This window comes from Podarcis pityusensis (genome assembly GCF_964106645.2).
Source record: "Podarcis pityusensis genome assembly, chromosome: 2".
Lineage (NCBI taxonomy): Eukaryota > Metazoa > Chordata > Lepidosauria > Squamata > Lacertidae > Podarcis > Podarcis pityusensis.
The window spans coordinates 117,903,803-117,921,199 of NC_138029.1; the positions used below are offsets into that span (position 1 = coordinate 117,903,803).

General features: G+C 47.0%; 1 protein-coding gene across 3 annotated transcripts; it reads right to left on the reverse strand.

The window, feature by feature from the left end:
• Positions 1-2,057: 2,057 nt before the first annotated feature.
• Positions 2,058-15,421, reverse strand: LOC308469768 (zinc finger protein RFP-like). Of its 3 annotated transcripts, XM_080992691.1 has the most exons (8): positions 14,965-15,421; positions 13,908-14,003; positions 10,416-10,646; positions 9,321-9,343; positions 8,436-8,554; positions 7,362-7,394; positions 4,582-4,611; positions 2,058-2,852 (listed from the first exon to the last, which is right to left on the reverse strand). In XM_080992691.1, the coding sequence occupies exons 1-8, from the start codon at positions 15,388-15,390 to the stop codon at positions 2,332-2,334; spliced, it is 1,479 nt and encodes a 492-aa protein (XP_080848817.1). In that variant the 5' UTR covers positions 15,391-15,421; the 3' UTR covers positions 2,058-2,331. The 3 variants fall into 3 exon arrangements, with proteins under 3 accessions (XP_080848817.1, XP_080848818.1, XP_080848819.1); XM_080992692.1 differs by lacking the exon at positions 4,582-4,611; XM_080992693.1 differs by lacking the exons at positions 4,582-4,611; positions 7,362-7,394 and having other exon boundaries at positions 14,965-15,418.
• Positions 15,422-17,397: the final 1,976 nt, after the last annotated feature.

Below are 17,397 nucleotides of genomic sequence, written 5' to 3' on the forward strand. Positions count from 1 at the left end.
ATGCAATATTGGCATTTGCTCAGTTCTATGTATGCCTATTTGCAGCATGGCCTACTTTAAAAAGGGTTCAGTCTAAGCCCTGATGTTTCCTCCATTGTGTCATTTAAAGTCACACTGTGTTGTGCGCCTTCAAACAGCATTCTTGAACATGCTTATTGCTCCCATTGTTTTTCTGCATTCTGCCTGCCAATGCAAGAGAAATGTGTTAGGGACACAGCCAATATTTATCCATTCTAGGCAAAATGGCCACTCCAGTCAGCTTCTACCTGGGGTTCCCAACGTGGCCTTTGGCCCCTCCCATTTGTAATGAGGGCTGCCTTTTTGACCAAGGATGGTGTGGAAGGGGCTGCGTGGTGTTGCCTGTCAGCTGTGGGAGCCATGAAGTCATGGCAAAGGCTTGTAGTGCCACCTGGTGCCTCGCTGACCTCGGTGACCTGCATGTCCGTGCCTTGCAGTGTATTAAGTGCATAACCTTATATGGAGTTATGTTCCCCCTCTGGGCAGTAATTACCTTATATGGCGATGGGTAGGTAAAAGCCATGACCGGATGAGGTAACGTTAGACATTGGCAAACGGCCATGCGACAGGAGAGAACAAAGGAGGATAAAATCGGAGGAGAGTGGTCGAAGGAGCTGCTCATACCATCCTGAAAATATTGCTGGCTCTCTGTGTCTTTTTTCAAATGCTATACAGCGCCATTTGTGACGGCTGGCTTCTGTCATTCAGCAGTGGGGGTGGGCATTGGGCCAGACCCCCAGCTCAGGGTGCCCGGGGAAAGGGGTGCGTGCCACCACCAAGGAGCAGGGGAAGGTGCTGGAGGTGACCGAGGGCAAGTGATAAAACCAAGCCAAAGTGGAGGGGATTAGGGCTTATCTGCTCCCCCCGCCAATAATATTTTTACTCAAGTTGGCGCCCATGCTTGTAAATATTGGTTGCTGGAGGCTACGGGGGGGGGGGGGGCAAAGCTGCTTTTGCTCTCTGGTCCTCCTTGCAGGTTTCCCACAGGTGTCTGGGTGGCCCCTCTTGGACGCTGGACCAAATGGGACACTTTTGTGTCCTTCCTTCCACAGGGTGAGTGGAGGCTCATAGGGAAACGTATGATGACACACAAATGAGGCCGACATCATATAGGGGATGGAGCAAGGGGAGGTGGCGCTCAGGCAGGTGGGGGAGGGAAGTGTCTTTATTCCATCATGTGCCACCACAGGGAAACGCAGGGAAAGGAGAGCAGGCTGCACTGGTCAGTAGTCAGTGGCCCTGATAGTGGAGCCAGAGTGAGTCCTGCCTGATCTTTGAGAGGGGTCAATTCCACAGGCATGTATTGTTCCAGCTGTTAGTATCTAAGGAGAGAAATCAGATGCACCTGCTGCCGAAATGCGCTCCTTGGGGGAGCACTGTGTATTGGGGTGGGGCTCAGGAACACAGGGAAGGTGCCCTGCGTAATGTATAGGGCAGTACAGCCCATGGGGCCCCTTCCGGAAGCTGCCAGACTGCAGCTCCCACCCTCTCTGCCCCCTGGCCATGCTGGATGGGTCAAAGGGGAGTTGGAGTCCAACATTATCCAGAGGACACCCCATTTGATGCCCCCAATATACAGAATCCAGCCTGTAAATATGGAACGTTAATGCGTCCACTCAAAACACATTTAACTGAGCAGAAGCCCCACTCAATGCAAGGTTTACTTCTGACAACGTGTGGAGATGGCGAGGCTGTACTTGCAGAGGCCATTTGAAGATGATGCCCTGTTCAATTTCTTTTTCTTTCTCTTCCCGTCTGAGGTCTCCAGAGCAAGGAGCTATCCTGCCTGACGTGGGTGAAGGGGTTCGTTTTTTAGTCATCTATTAATCCAATGATGCATGCATTTTCACAGCTGCATAAGGTCTTGTGGGGAGAGGAAGGTTTCCTAGAATTGCGAAATTGCGAGGGGTCCTGAGGGTCATCTAGTCTCACCCTCTGCAGTGCAGGAAACGTTTGCCCAACGTGGGGCTCAGACCCACAACCCTGAGATTAAGAGTCTCGTCCTCTGCCAAATCAGACATCTCAAATGGAAAACAAGATTGAAGGTGAGAAAATTTATTAGGACTCCTCAAAGTGTGACTGTCTCTCTAAGAAGTGAGCTGCAGAGGGAATTCTGGGAAAAGGAAGGAAAATGCAAAGCAAAAGCAACCCATTTTTGTTTTGTTATTTCTGCTGATTTTGACTGGAATGAATCCTCTCAAAGGGCTCTTGGAAAACTGCCCAACGTGCTCTTGGCGGGTAAATGTTTTTTATATCAGTCTCTCTGGTCTGGAGAGAAACTTCTGCTGGGCCTGAGAGGCAGATTTAGTCTCCTCAGGAGATACTGAGGTGGGTTTTATAATTTCCACACAGATGAAAGAAAGGGAGGAGGGTTTCTCCAGAGAACGAGGCTCCTGAGAACGTGTAGAGTTTGGCTCCTGAGTCAGTGTCAGAAAGAGACACACGTCCCCCTTCATAGTCCAGAGTCACCCGGATCCTCCTGGGCTCCTCACTGAGGGACAGAAGAGAAGGAAAATGGGATGTCCAGGCCCAGTACTTCTCTCTCAACTTCTCCACAGCCCAGATCCCTTCCTCAGGACTGAAGTTAAAGACGCCCTTTCTCCTCACAGACTTCCTGGCAACCCCCAAAACCCACAATTCCCCAATTCCCACAGTGACTTCCCAGAAGTGTCTGCCTGCTGTGAATCCCTCACGTCCCAACACACAAAGCCAGTCACTGAATCTCTCAGGATTATCAGGCAGGGCTTGAGGTTTCTCTCCCCTTCTCACGCTTTTCTGATCCTCGGACAGGATGAGGCAGGGATGGGCTGTTTCTGGATCCAGAGTGACATTTGCTGTTGGGGAGAGGATGAGGGAAAGAGAAGATTAGGCAGAGTCAGCTGAGAGACAGAAACGGACATCTTGATAATAATAATAAACCCCGAAAAACCCAGATTCCATTTCAGATGAATGGGATTTATTTGGATCACATGCAAGACTGAGACTCCTTGCAGACTTTCATCAGAATAAATATCTTCCTTGTTGGTTTTTAAACCAGTTTCCTTCACTTTCTTATATTCGATGTGTATTGTGCCTGCCCTCCTCTCAACCCAGGCATTTTCTAAGGGGAAAAACCACCCAGTAAACGTTTTACTCAGCTCTTCTGTGTTATCTAAGAAGAAAGAGAGGAGAATTGGAGGAGGCAGGAGAGGAGAGAAGCTGCTTTCCTCTGATAATATCTGTGGGAAATGGCCTTTGGGGACCTCTGGGTCGGGGTGGGGGATGAGGACCCCCCCGTTCTAATCATCATCATCATCATCATCATCACATTTACCTACTGCCCTTCATCCATCGGTCTCGGGGTTGTTCCCAGAATAAAAATACAACACAAAACCACATACTGTATAGGGGGTTACGTTCTGGGCCCTCGTGCCCATAAGTGAAAATTGTGTTACGTGGGGAGCCTGTATATTCCTGCTCGCCATCTCTCTCACCCACTTGGTCTCTCCTTGCCTTCCTCCCCACCATCTTGGAAGTTTGGGGCTTGCCGCCAGGGAAGAGGAGTCAGGTGGCAGGGCAATTTTACAAAGGACTTATTAATCCATGCTTCTCTTTTGGAATTAATATATACCATAAGACTAGTTCCCTGGGGGAAGGGAGAATAACTCAAAAGGTTACCAATCAGGGGCTGAGACAGTCATGATAGGCAAGTGTAGAGTTGCCATATTTTGAAGAGCAAAAAAGAGGACACATTTGCCAACTTCTACTCTTAATCATGGATCGCTAAGACAACATTCATTTTAAATACCCCTACTCTATGTAGGCTTTCGAAGCTGTGATATACTGCTAGTAGCAATGTTCTTAACTTTCAACAACAACAACAACAACAACAACAACAACAACAACACACATATTGCTCCCTTGCTTGCCACATGAAAGTATTTGGGCTCGTGTTCACATCTTTGTGAACGCAAGTGTGCACAGAACAATTTATTAAACTGTTAAACATGTACATATGGACTCTCCTTAAGGGCAGGGGGGTGTTAACTCTTGCCCTCCCAGATTCCTCCTCCAAGATCTTGTAGCTGAGCCAGCGTCCTTTTAGTTCAGCCACAAGAGAAGGGTTTTATACAGTATGTGGCTAGCTTAAGATGCTGCTCTGTTGCGATTCTTTGCTCTAGGCTAGCTTAGATGGGTGCCTTAGATCTGAGTCTAATGCATGAGAAAAAAAATTCATGGGTTACTGTAAACCAAACCAAACAACCTGAAACATTTTGCCAAATATAAAAAATTTTAAAATCCACCCAGGGGAGAATTTTAATCATGAAAGTAGAGGACCTGTCTGAGAAAAAGAGGACATATGGCAACCAGTCCTGAAAAAGGTCACATGGAAAAGCAACCCAACTCTCTCTAGGCAGGGATGAAACTCTTCACTCTTTTATCTGATCCTTCTGGGGAGTTTATCTCCCCCCCTTCTGCACCTTCAAATCCACCCTCACTTCCTTTGTGGTACAAACAGCAGGGGCCAGAGTCAAGCTGTACAAAAGAGACTCTTGTGAATTGGGGTCTCCATGTGAAATTTACCTCTCTGAAGATTTCTGAATGACTGAACATCTGAGGAAGCAAAAAGACAAGCTTAACTGGCTACAATGCAATAGCTACCGTATTTTTCGTTCTATAGGACGCACCGGTCCATAGGACGCACCTCGTTTTTTGGGGGGGAAATGAATAAAAAAAATTATTCCCCCCCCCCGCGGCTGCCGCCCCAAGCCTCGCGTGCTTCGGGCTGCAGGCTACCGCCCCAAGCCTCGCGCGCTCGGCGGGACCTCCCACCGGGCGCGCGAGGCTTGCAGACACTCGCCCGAAGCACGGGGAGCCCTCCGGAGGGCTCCCCGTGCTTCGGGCGACAGACTGCCGCCCCAAGCCTTGCGCGCTCGGCGGGACCTCCTGCCGGGCGCGCAAGGCTTGCAGACACTCGCCCGAAGCACGGGGAGCCCTCCGGAGGGCTCCCCGTGCTTCGGGCGACAAGCTGCAGCCCCAAGCCTTGCGCGCTGGGCGGGACCTCCCACCGGGCGCGCAAGGCTTGCAGACACTCGCCCGAAGCAAGGGGAGCCCTCCGGAGGGCTCCCCATGCTTCGGGCGACAAGCTGCAGCCCCAAGCCTTGCGCGCTGGGCGGGACCTCCTGCCGGGCGGGCAAGGCTTGCAGACACTCGTCCGAAGCACGGGGAGCCCTCCGGAGGGCTCCCCGTGCTTCGGGCGACAAGCTGCAGCCCCAAGCCTTGCGCGCTGGGCGGGACCTCCTGCCGGGCGCGCAAGGCTTGCAGACACTCGCCCGAAGCACGGGGAGCCCTCTGGAGGGCTCCCCGTGCTTCGGGCGACAAGCTGCAGCCCCAAGCCTTGCGCGCTGGGCGGGACCTCCTGCCGGGCGCGCAAGGCTTGCGGACACTCGCCGGGGCTGCAGGCTGCTGCCTGCAAGCCTTGTGAGCCCGCGGGAACTCCCACCGGGCTTGCAAGGCTTGCGGATAGCTTCCTGAAGCCTGGAGAGCGAGAGGGGTCGGTGCGCACCGATGCCTCTCGCTCTCCAGGCTTCAGCGAAAGCCTGCATTCGCTCCATAGGACGCACACACATTTCCCCTTCATTTTTGGAGGGGAAAAAGTGCGTCCTATGGAGCGAAAAATACGGTAAATAAATTAAATCTTTTTTACAAAACATCACCATAACATAGCATCTGTTGTTTCCTTATTTCAAGCAAAAGATTAAATCTTAGAACAAATAATTGCAAAGACGACAGCTGTAGGTCTAAGCAGTGATGTTAAATATTCTCCAAAAGATTATTCTTGAGAATGTAATATCACTAAGCCTAAGGAATTAAAACAATTAATGTGTTTAGTTGCAATTCCCGCATTGCAGGGGACTGGACTAGATGATCCTTGGGATCCTTTCAAACTCTGCTTGTGATGTGTATGGGTTGCTCGTGCGTAAGTTGCCGCCTCTCCAGGCTTTGATGCCTTGCTAAACCTTTCAGTCTGGGCAGCCCTTCACTTCGTGGCTGCCTCAGTTGCTAGCAGAATCCGTCAGTGGGCGTTTCTTAAATCTTTTCCAACATAAAAGTTGTTTGACACCCAGTCTCCTCCTACTCTCTCTGCGCGGAAGTCTTCTGCGCAGGGTGGGCGTGGGTAGCGGGGGACCCGTGCTCTCCCCGCTGGTGTCCGGTGAAGAGTCCTGGAGCCCTCTCGCCGATTCCCCCATCAGCCCCTCCTTATCCCTGGTGTAGCGCTGATTTGCTTCCCCATCTGCGGAGCTGCCTCTCTCCCTGCTGGGCCCTTCTCCAGCATCATTTGAGAGCCTTCCCTCCGCCTCTAGCTCCGATGTCAGTTCCCTGACACTGCTATTCCATGATTTCATGGGAAAATCAGAAATGGTAAACCACACTAGAAAATGGCAGAATACAATCATTCAAAATCCACAAATGAAATGGGGATCTGAACTGGATGGATGAAGAAAGGTTTAACATCTGCCCCAAATAAACTGGTGGGGAAAAGCTGTTGAAACTGGAATTTCCAAGTATGCTGACAAACCAAATTGCAGAGGGAAAATTGGCAGAGCTTTGCACTGTACTTCCAAGAGTCTCGTGCAATGGGAACTCCTCTCTCATGGAATGGGGCATATCTCATAAGAAGTGTGGGAACTCTGAGGAGATGGGGATGGCTGAAGCACGAGAAATGGCTGGTGAGGTTGAAACTCTGAGGAAGAGGCGGCTCAGGCCTTGCTCTGCTGCTGGGAGACCAGCCTGGCAGGAGATGGAGGAGGGACTGGGTGCTTGCGGGTGCCCCTTTTAACACACTTCACGAGGGGGAAATCCAAGCAAATCTCAAGAAGCCCCAAAAGAACCTCTCCAGATTGTGTGGAGGGAAAACAAAATGCAAGGGAGATTCCTTATACATGAGAACTTGACAAAATGGACATTGGACTGACCCTGTAGGATCTTCCTTAAGGGCTTTTGTAAGATATTGTAAGGCTCTGAGGCTTTTCCCCACAATCAAGCAGTATATAAATTTTATGAAAGAAAGCAAAATCTATAAAATTAACCAGGAAACCAGATTAATAGTCTATAGGCAAGAAAGGAACCCAGACTGGTGTGCAGGTTCTTCTCAGGGACAAGCTCTGCCCCCAATCCAAGTCTTCAAACTCCCTCCCAGTTCATTCACGGGACAGACAAAGAACCCAAACACCACTAGAGGACTGTTTCCCAGAGTTACACCATTGATGGGGGTCCCAAAGTCTGCAGGACAGATGGTTCAACACCCATGAAATATCAGTCCCCATCCCTCCTGTCAAATTGTTCCTCCCCTGGAAATTTACCTTTCTGAATCTGTTCACTGAATAGCAGAGCATCTGAGGAAGCAAAAAGATATAAAGTGTAAGGGCAACACTCTTCCACCAGAAATAAATCTCCATACAAAAGTAACACTTCATAACGTGGCATCCTTAAATTCAAGTACAATTATTAAATATTAATTAAATTGTACAAAAAATAATTAAAAACAAGAAAATCATAGGAAGAATCTACGAAAATAACTAAAGCTTTAAAACTCAGCAATCATAAAGCAAGCTTACAAATAAGAGAATAAAAATATTCAGCATGAATCCTGCTGGTCTCTGAACTTTGTCCCTGAAATTGGGCTCTATATTGGAGGACTGGAGGGGAGGCAGAGCAATAGGAATCCCGTAAAAGGAGGCAGAGGGGAGATGGAGGCAGCCTTAACATCTTCCCCAAGTAAAGTGGGGGGGGGGGCAAAATTGTGAAACACGTGTAGAAGCAAAGGTTGCTGTAGAAGGACTGGCAGAGCTCTCGTGCAAAAGGAAACCCTTCCTCACAAACCTTCTACAAATCTTTAAGGTTCTTAACAAGCATAATTGTGCCCTTTGGGGCTCATGTACTCTTGCTTCCATCCTCAGTGGGGGAACTCTCAGGAGATCTTGAAGGCTGAAGCCCTAGATATGGCAGCTGCAGGGGGACGTCTGAGGAGGAGACGGCTCAGGCCTTGGCTCCACGGCTGAGAAACAAGCCTGAGCAGGAGGCAGAGGGGGAACTGGGGGCTTCTTAATGCCCTTTGACTCCATTCAGAGCAGGAGAACCCCAGATTGTGCAGACAGGGAACCACAAGGAAAAGGAGGTTTCGTATAACTGTAAACAGAAGCACATGGGAGGAAAAAATCCTGACTTTGCTCTACACTCTGGTTCAGGCTTTCTTTACAGGATCCAGCGTCACAATATACATGGGCCATTCTGGGAGACAGGAAATGAAGGCTGGAGCACCAAGAAGGAAGGTATCCTGGGGTTACTCAATTCCATGCAATAAGAGCCTGCCATGTTCAGTTCTGAAGAAGTTACAGAATTCCCAGTGTAAAATCCTGGCAGCCATTTTTCATTACCTTTAAATTGTTTCATTCTATGCTCCACAAGGTTATTTAGATCACAGGATTCCAAGATCCTGTTCCTCAGTTCTGGAGGGAAAGCCAGTGGCTTCTCTGGACTCTCTCTTTCCTCATACCTGGTGAAAAGAAAAACAATGAATGGCCCCATTGTGGCCCCATCTCCCTAATTCTTGCAGGACATCTCAGTAACGTGAACAAAGTTGAAGTTCATTTCCCAACAGGTAATTTTCAGGATTCAGCTTCATCTCTTGACACCCACCTCCAAGACCTGGTCAGTGGCTTCATAAGGATGCTAAACAGCACAAGGGACAAGATGTAACCCCAAGCGACACCACCGGAGGGCTCCCATGGCTTCAAAGAATGCTGCCCCCTAACAGCTTTCTGGGAAGGTCCCAGGACTTAAGAACCAGACCCCTGAGGTGGAATGCCTGCAACCCCTCCCTCCCTGAGCTTCTCCAGAGGATGTGAGTGATGTCCAAAGCTGCCAAGAGTTGGGTGGCTGCTACTTGGACAAGATGCTACTTGGACATTGAAATCTGTTGGTACATCCTAAGCTCTTCCCAAGCATCTTTGGCACTTTCTCTTCTAGATGTTTGAAATTACCAAAAAGTCCATGGACAGAAAGTGCAAGAGAAAGAAAAGAGCCCCCATCCCTGTGTGAAGTGATGTGGGGAGGGAGGGAGGAGGCAGCTGACCTTGAACCTTGGAGGGAGATTTGGGGGGCTACAAGTTCAGAAGAGGGGGCCCTACTTTTACCTGTGAGGTGCTGCAGGGAGTGAGTCCTACAGTCTCCCCCCTGCAGCCCCTGGAGGGCCTTGTCTGAGGTTCTTGCATCTCAGCTTCAAAGAGTGATGCTAATGGAAATGAGCCAGATCCACTTACCTCTGCAAGGTCCTTCTCACATCCTAGAGGGGAAAAGAGAAGGGAATTCACTGCACACTACAGGCCACACTAGGAAGACCCCCTCAGACCCTGGAGTGGAGGAACAGCCTGGCCCTCAGATGTCAGTCTGCCTGGCACATGCCAAGGTTTTGGGTAGGGATGGTGGAATCAGCCAGTTTGGGTTTCTCACAGCTTTTATTTTTCCAATCTGAAATTATTAATTGTTCCGATTTCAAGTTCTCCACATATCCATAATTTAACAACTTTAATGCAGTTTGCATTGTGTGATTCAGACATACATAAGCCTACGGGATAATCCTGCCAGGGCACTGTCCCAGTCCCCAAATTTCAAATTCTATTTTCCATCTGGAAGTAAAGAAAAGCACCTGCAGCATAAAATGCCTCCAGAGGGGTAATAAAACAACTCCATGTTTCTTTGGGGTCATCCACACTTCTCCCTTTCCTGTGCCCAGAAAACACGAGTCCAAGTGGTTTTGCCTTTGCCCTGCCGCTTTCCCTCAGGAAAAACCTGCTCCTTAGTGCAACATCAAAGCAAATGTCAGTCTGGAGAAAACCTGGCTGAGGTTTGCTCTAATTCAGCAGTAAACAGTGGGTTTTCCTGGAGGAAAGGGGTGGGACAAGCAGCAGTCTGGATGAGTCCCTCTGTCTTGCTCTTTGCTCACTGTGACTGAGCACCATTTTGGGCCAATCTGTATCCATGGGGAAGGGGATCAACCCAGAAGTTGTGGAGGGAACTGGAAGAGAAGCTTGGTCAAGAGACTGGCTCATGTCGGAAGGAGACCTGAACGCATCCTAGACGAAGCCCCCCTCAGCTGAAAGGCATTCAGAGACAAAGCATCAGCAAAGAGCAGAAGATCACTCCTGTTCCATCAAGAACACAGAAGAATCTCTAGTCTGCATTCTGGTTAGTTAAGCATCCCAGTTCTCTTGGGTCTTCCTGTCCATTACAAACCTGACCAGAGGCTCCATCATCTGAGCCCCTGCACTCCTTGCATACATGAAAGGGGCACAGACAGGATTGGAGGCAGCCTTTTCCTGGAGCAGAGCCTTGGGCTGTTCCTGCCTCCGTCTTACCTGCAGGAGTTCACTCGCTGGCTGCTGACTCTTTTCCTCCATCTCCTGGATGATCTTCTCAAGAGAGGAGAGTTTCCTGGAGAGTCTGGCCTGCTGCTCATCCCTTCTCCCTGCAATCTCCTTCTCCACCTCTTCCACATGAGTCAGCAGATGTTTTTCGTGTTCTTCCAGAAACTGGCGCAGTTGTCTGAACTTCTCCACAATCTTCAGCCTCTCCAATTCCGTTAATTTCTGCAAGAAAAGAGGAGGTCTGAGTGTGGAAGATGGTCAGTTTTCAAAACATCAGGAAGAGAATAGTGAGAATTCCATAGGGAGGACACTTCTGATTTTTCAGAGACATGAAACCAACCTCCAGTGGCTAAAGAAGTAAACATCTATTTTGAGGGGAGGCCCTCTCCATTGCTATTTCTGTTGACTTCTGTTTTGCAGAGGGCTACATCCTAAAGCAAGAAGCATTTTTTCTAGCCATGGATGTTCCCTCCATGTTTTTGGGTATGGCATAACCAGAGTTCATAGTTGTTCAGAGAACATCCAGGGATATAAAACACCTCTCAGTTTAGACTGGTGCTGTAGCACCCTGCTTGTGGTTAGCTGGAATGAAATATTCAACGCAGCAATAGAGAAATTAAAATAATAATTTATTTGTCAGACAAATAAATGAGAGACACAGTGGTATATGGATACCAAAGCTCTGCCCTTCCAGCCCTGATGGCCAGCACTTATATTCCCTCAGCCCAGCCCCCTTGCTCCTCCTTTGGCTGCCTCTGTCCAATCAGCCTGGTTGAAATTCCTAGTGGCTATTTGCTAGAACCAATCATAAAAGATACACCCATTTCCTATTACCTTTTATGGGAGACAAAGAGCTATATTTCCTTCTATCCATAAATGGCAAACAAGTAGCCATATATCTTACATTTGCCTCGACCAGGCACCTTAATTATCAGATAACCTTTTTGCCCTATTGCCCTATTGCCCTATTCACTCCAGAACAGATGGCTAATGGTTTTAATTTTTATCTTAAACAGAGATCTTGGGTTCACCTTCTCACACACCATCAATGAAATAAGAATCTAACATAAGAATCTAACATTTCTTACTTTCTAAATCCTTTGCATAATTACATTTAAGCCAATATATTTCATACATCACATAGATAGATTTTTAGAAGGAAAGGCCTTTTCAAAGTAAAAAGGAAATAGCTTCAAAAGCAACCTCTTCAATTTACAACTCCCCTTTCAAGCCAGCTGCTGTTTCTAAAAGCTCTTGCCCTTTAACCTTATGAAAATATGGCTCGAGTCTTCTGTTAAACAATAAAACTTACTATTTACCAACTCTTAATTAGTGTTTTTTGCAGCTTGATTGTATTCTGTAATTTGTATGGTCAGTGTGACCTTTTGCTCCCAGCCTGTAATTTCCTTTTACAACCCTGAGGCACTGCTTATAGATCAGAGGGGCCCTGTTTAGGAAGATAAACATCTGCCAAAGCACCCAGCCAGCTGCTTTATGCCTGGCATGAGAGATACAAACATTTACAAATATATTTTTTAAGCTCTTTTTAAAATACAGGTCTTGATCAGATGCCTCAGTGCCATTTAGGTGTAGAAAGGCAACAGAAACAGAGGAGGAAAGACAATTTTAAAAGTAATATTTATAGTAAATCAGGATTTGAATTGAACTGCTTGCACCCTATCAGCTCACAAGTCCTCAGGCTCCTCCTTGACTGCTATTCACATAATAAATGAAAATGGGAAATAAACTCAATCTATCTGCATTAACTCAATATGCCAGCAAGTTTGGAAAACTCAGCAGTGGCCAGAGGATTGGAGAAGATCAGTGTACATCCCAATCCCAAAGAAGGGCAGTGCCAAAGAATGCTCCAACCAGCACACAATTGCATTCATTTCACATGCTAGCAAGGTTATGCTTAAAATTCTACAAGGCAGGCTTGAGCAGTATGTGGACCAAGAACTCCCAGAAGTGCAAGCTGGATTTCAAAGGGGCAGAGGAACCAGAGACTAAATTGCAAACATGCGCTGGATTATGGAGAAAGCTAGAGAGTTCCAGAAAAACATCTACTTCTGCTTCATTGACTATGCAAAAGCCTTTGACTGTGTCGACCACAGCAAACTATGGCAAGTTCTTAAAGAAATGGGAGTGCCTAATCACCTCATCTGTCTCCTGAGAAATCTCTATGTGGGACAAGAAGCTACAGTGAGAACTGGATATGGAACAACTGATTGGTTCAAAATTGGGAAAGGAGTACGACAAGGCTGTATATTGTCTCCCTGCTTATTTAACTTATATGCAGAATTCATCATGCGAAAGGCTGGATTGGATGAATCCCAAGCCGGAATTAAGATCGCCGGAAGAAATATCAACAACCTCAGATATGCAGATGACACAACCTTGATGGCAGAAAGTGAGGAGGAAATAAATAATCTCTTAATGAGGGTGAAAGAGGAGAGCACAAAATATGGTCTGAAGCTCAACGTCAAAAAAACTAACATCATGACCACTCGTCCCATCACCTCCTGGCAAATAGAAGGGGAAGAAATGGAGGCAGTGAGAGATAACTGCAGATGGTGACAGCAGTCACAAAATTAATAGACGTCTACTTCTTGGGAGGAAAGCAATGACAAACCTAGACAGCATCTTAAAAAGCAGAGACATCACCTTGCCGACAAAGGTCCGTATAATTAAAGCTATGGTTTTCCCAGTTGTGATGTATGGAAGTGAGAGCTGGACCATAAAGAAGGCTGATCGTTGAAGAATTAATGCTTTGGAATTTCGGTGCTGGAGGAGACTCTTGAGAGTCCCATGGACTGCAAGAAGATCAAACATGTCCATTCTTAAGGAAATCAGCCCTGAGTGCTCACTGGAAGGACAGATCCTGAAGCTGAGGCTCCAATACTTTGGCCAGCTCATGAGAAGAGAAGACTCCCTGGAAAAGACCCTGATGTTGGGAAAGATGGAGGGCAGAAGGAGAAGGGGACGACAGAGGACAAGATGGTTGGACAGTGTTCTCGAAGCTACCAGCATGAGTTTGACCAAACTGCGGGAGGCAGTGGAAGACAGGAGTGCCTGGCATGCTCTGGTCCATGGGGTCACAAAGAGTCAGACATGACTAAATGACTAAACAAGCTGCATTAAAAGGTGAACTTGCCTAATTTGCAATTGCTGAAAAAATATGGAGACCGAAACAGAGCAATCCTTAGAAATTCACACCTCTGAATTTTTCAAGGTTGACCCAGCCAAGTAATGTTCACACAAAAAATGTATTTATTAGGGTAAGGTACGTATTAAAATATTTATACAAGGAGGTAGCTACCCTAACATCTGATTCCTTTTCAGAATAATAAATGAATAAGCAGACAAAATGGAAAAATGAGAAGTGCAGAGAAGCTGAAATGGGAAAATTTCCCCATCCCTCCTCAGTCCTGACTTGATTTTTCAAATGCTTGTTCCCTGTCTAGTAACAATAAAGACACTTACAAGGAGGTCTTTGCTTTCCTTGTCCAGGGCTGCTTGATAGGCCAGAATTTCCTCTCTCTCTTTCCTCAGAATTTCCACGTGGCGACAAATCTCTCCCTAAAGAGAAAATGAAAAACTCAGGTTTGATTGAGACAGACAGAGAGTTGATAGATATTATACTGGCTTCTTGCACCCAGTGGCCTTGCAAAGTAGTATACCGAAGGAAATAAAAGTCCATAGGTTTTCAACCTTTCTGGACCAACTACCTTCTTTTCTGCGGCACCCCTGTGGGGCTCAGGGACCCAATTAAATCACCCCTTGCTTGCAGAGCTGACATTATTCGCATTGCATGGCACAGGAGCATTTTTGAACCACTGTAGTAGAACAAGTGATTTTTTAAAAGGGATTAAAAGGCATTATATATATTTGTGTTTGCAGATGCTACTCTGAACCATTGAGTCCTTTGCCATTTGGGGTGGAAGGAGATCCTCAGCAGGACCCCCCCCCACTGAAACCTCATTGCACAGGCCCCACAGCACCCCCAGAATAAGCCTGCTCCCCAGCATTAGGTGCTTCTGCCCCCACTCCTAAATCTGCTTCCAACAGATACTTGGGGGGGGGGGATCCTGCACTATCTGGTCAATTCCTGGCCCTCAGCCCCCCCTCCCCCCAGCTGACCCCTTACTGCTCTCTGGCACTGAGGATGGATCCTGCTAGCCAAAGGATACATGTACTTAGTTGTGTATGTGCAATTTACACTTGTAGTGTTCTTAATAAGTACAAAGCAACCTTGCTGGGGGATGTGGATGAGGTTAACCCTTTCTCTCCCCACCATGGTACCAGTTCAAATTTTTGAAGTTGCTGTGATTATTTCAAGGAAAGATCCCTTTGTCACACCCAGCAGAGAGAAAGACTTCAAGTTCCTCCTCCCAGCCATCCCAGGAGCCCTCAGGCTTCCCCTTGGCTGCTTTTTACATAACAAACAACCACCACTTAATGCCATGCCTAATTTGGATCTGAGAATTAAAAAGAAGAATCCAAAGCTATTTCTTCCCCTCAAGATCCAGGGATCTCCTACCTTGTATTCCTCCAAAGCCTCCTTCAGAGGAATCACCTTGTGATTTTCATGTATCCTGGATCTGTCACACACCACACAGATGGGGGCTTCATGGACTTTACAGAAGAGCTTGAGGGGTTCCTGATGCTCCTCACAGACTCCTCCTTTTCTTTCTTCTTCTTTCCTTCCTTGAACGCTGAGATTCTTAATTAATTGTAAGAGGTTTGCCAGTTGCCGGTTGGGGATGAGATTATTTTGCTGGACTGTTTCTCTGCACTGAGGGCAGGAAACCTCTACCTCCGATTCCCCCCAGCACTGGACCAAACAGGACCGGCAGAAGTTGTGCCCACATTCTGGGATGATCACTGGATCCTTAAAATATTCCATGCAGATGGAGCAAGTGGCTACATCAGAAAGATTCTGGTCGGAATACCCAGCAGCAGCCATAGCTCCCTCGCGCCAAAGACTCGAGTTAAGTTTCACTTTCTCTGTTTTCAGCCCCCGGGAGCTTCCTTTCCTGGAAATGACTCAGTGACCACGTGAACTTTTTTTTTCCTTTTTCTTTAAATGTCCCCAGGTCGTTGCAGCTGCTGAATGTTTTCTCAAGAAGCCATGAATGCTTCTTGATTGCTTCCCATGCTTTTGATTACACACAAACTCACAGGTACCTACTAGGTTGGGGTATTCACACTGTAACATTTTCATTGGTAGGCTTCCTTGTCATTTTGGAATTAGAGAAAATCTGCTGCTGCTCTAAATGGATGGGAGTTCTGATTTAGCAAGCGGGATTTGATTCCATGAAGAAAACTCCTAAGTCTGGTTGCTAATTTTAACTTAATCTGTTTTTAGCATGCTGGCAAAGAACTTCAGATTGAAACAGACGCTTTCAGCATTGCCAACCTGGTGTCCTCTGTTTGCCTAAGACTACAACTCCCATCCAGATGACACAATGCAGATGACACAACATTGATAGCAGAAAGTGAGGAGGAATTAAAGAACCTTTTAATGAGGGTGAAAGAGGAGAGCGCAAAATATGGTTTGAAGCTCAACATCAAAAAAACAAAGATCAAGGCCGCTGGTCCCATCACCTCCTGGCAAATAGAAGGGGAAGAAATGGAGGCAGTGAGAGATTTTACTTTCTGGGGCTCCATGATCACTGCAGATGGTGACAGCAGCCACGAAATTAAAAGACACCTGCTTCTTGGGAGAAAAGCAGTGACAAAGCTAGACAGCATCTTAAAAATCAGAGACATCACCTTGCCAACAAAGGTCTGTATAGTTAAAGCTATGGTTTTCCCAGTAGTAATGTATGGAAGTGAGAGCTGGACCATAAAGATGGCTGATCGCCGAAGAATTGATGCTTTTGAAATATGGTGCTGGAGGAGACTCTTGAGAGTCCCATGGACTGCAAGAAGATCAAACATGTCCATTCTTAAGGAGATCAGCCCTGAGTTCTCACTGGAAGGACACATCCTGAAGCTGAGGCTCCAATACTTTGGCCACCTCATGAGAAGAGAAGACTCCCTGGAAAAGACCCTGATATTGGGAAAGATGGAGGGCATAAAGAGAAGGGGACGACAGAAGACGAGATGGTTGGACAGTGTTCTCGAAGCTACCAACATGAGTTTGACCAAACTGCGGGAGGCAGTGGAAGACAGAAGTGCCTGGCGTGCTCTGGTCCATGGGGTCACGAAGAGTTGGACACAACTAAACAACTAAACAACAACAACAAATGACAGCTAGAAGCTACTGAGAGTCTTCTTTAGAAATCTGTCCAGTTCTCTTTTAAAGCCATCAATGGTGTTGGCCATCTCTCCTTCCCTTCTCCGGTGGGAGCAAATTCCCTAGTTCAATTCTGCTTTTTGTGAAGAAGGATTTTCTTTTGTCTTCCTTGAAACTTCCAGCACCCAGTTTTGTGAGATGCTTGCAAGTTCTAGTGCGTTGAGGGAGAAAAATACTTCTCTCATGTCACCTCTTGCTCACCTTTTCTCTAAGCTAAAAAGTCTTAAATTCTGCAACCTTTCTTCACAGGGGAGTTGCTCCCCAATTATGATAACACTCTGAAAGTTAAAACAGTGTTCCAATGAGCAGTCAAATCCTGTCTCATTATTTTGGATGCTTCTCCGACCTGCTTTCTTTTGAACCCATGCTTTCTGTATTTTTTGTCGATGTTTCTCCTTCAACACACACTATTAGTTTGTATACCCTATGGTGCATATAACAACAGCAGCAGTTTGTGATCCCTTCACTGTGAACTGCAGAGTTTTCTGCGTCTTCCCTGGGCTGGGCTCCCAAGGAAAATCGGAAAATCTTTTCAGGAAAGCAATGAAAGGAGGAATGGTTTCATCTGGATCAGATTTATTAGAATCATAGTAGAGTTGGAAAGACCCAGAGGATCATCTAGTCGAACCCCCAGCAATGAAGGAATAGGCAGCTGTCCCATACAGGGATTGA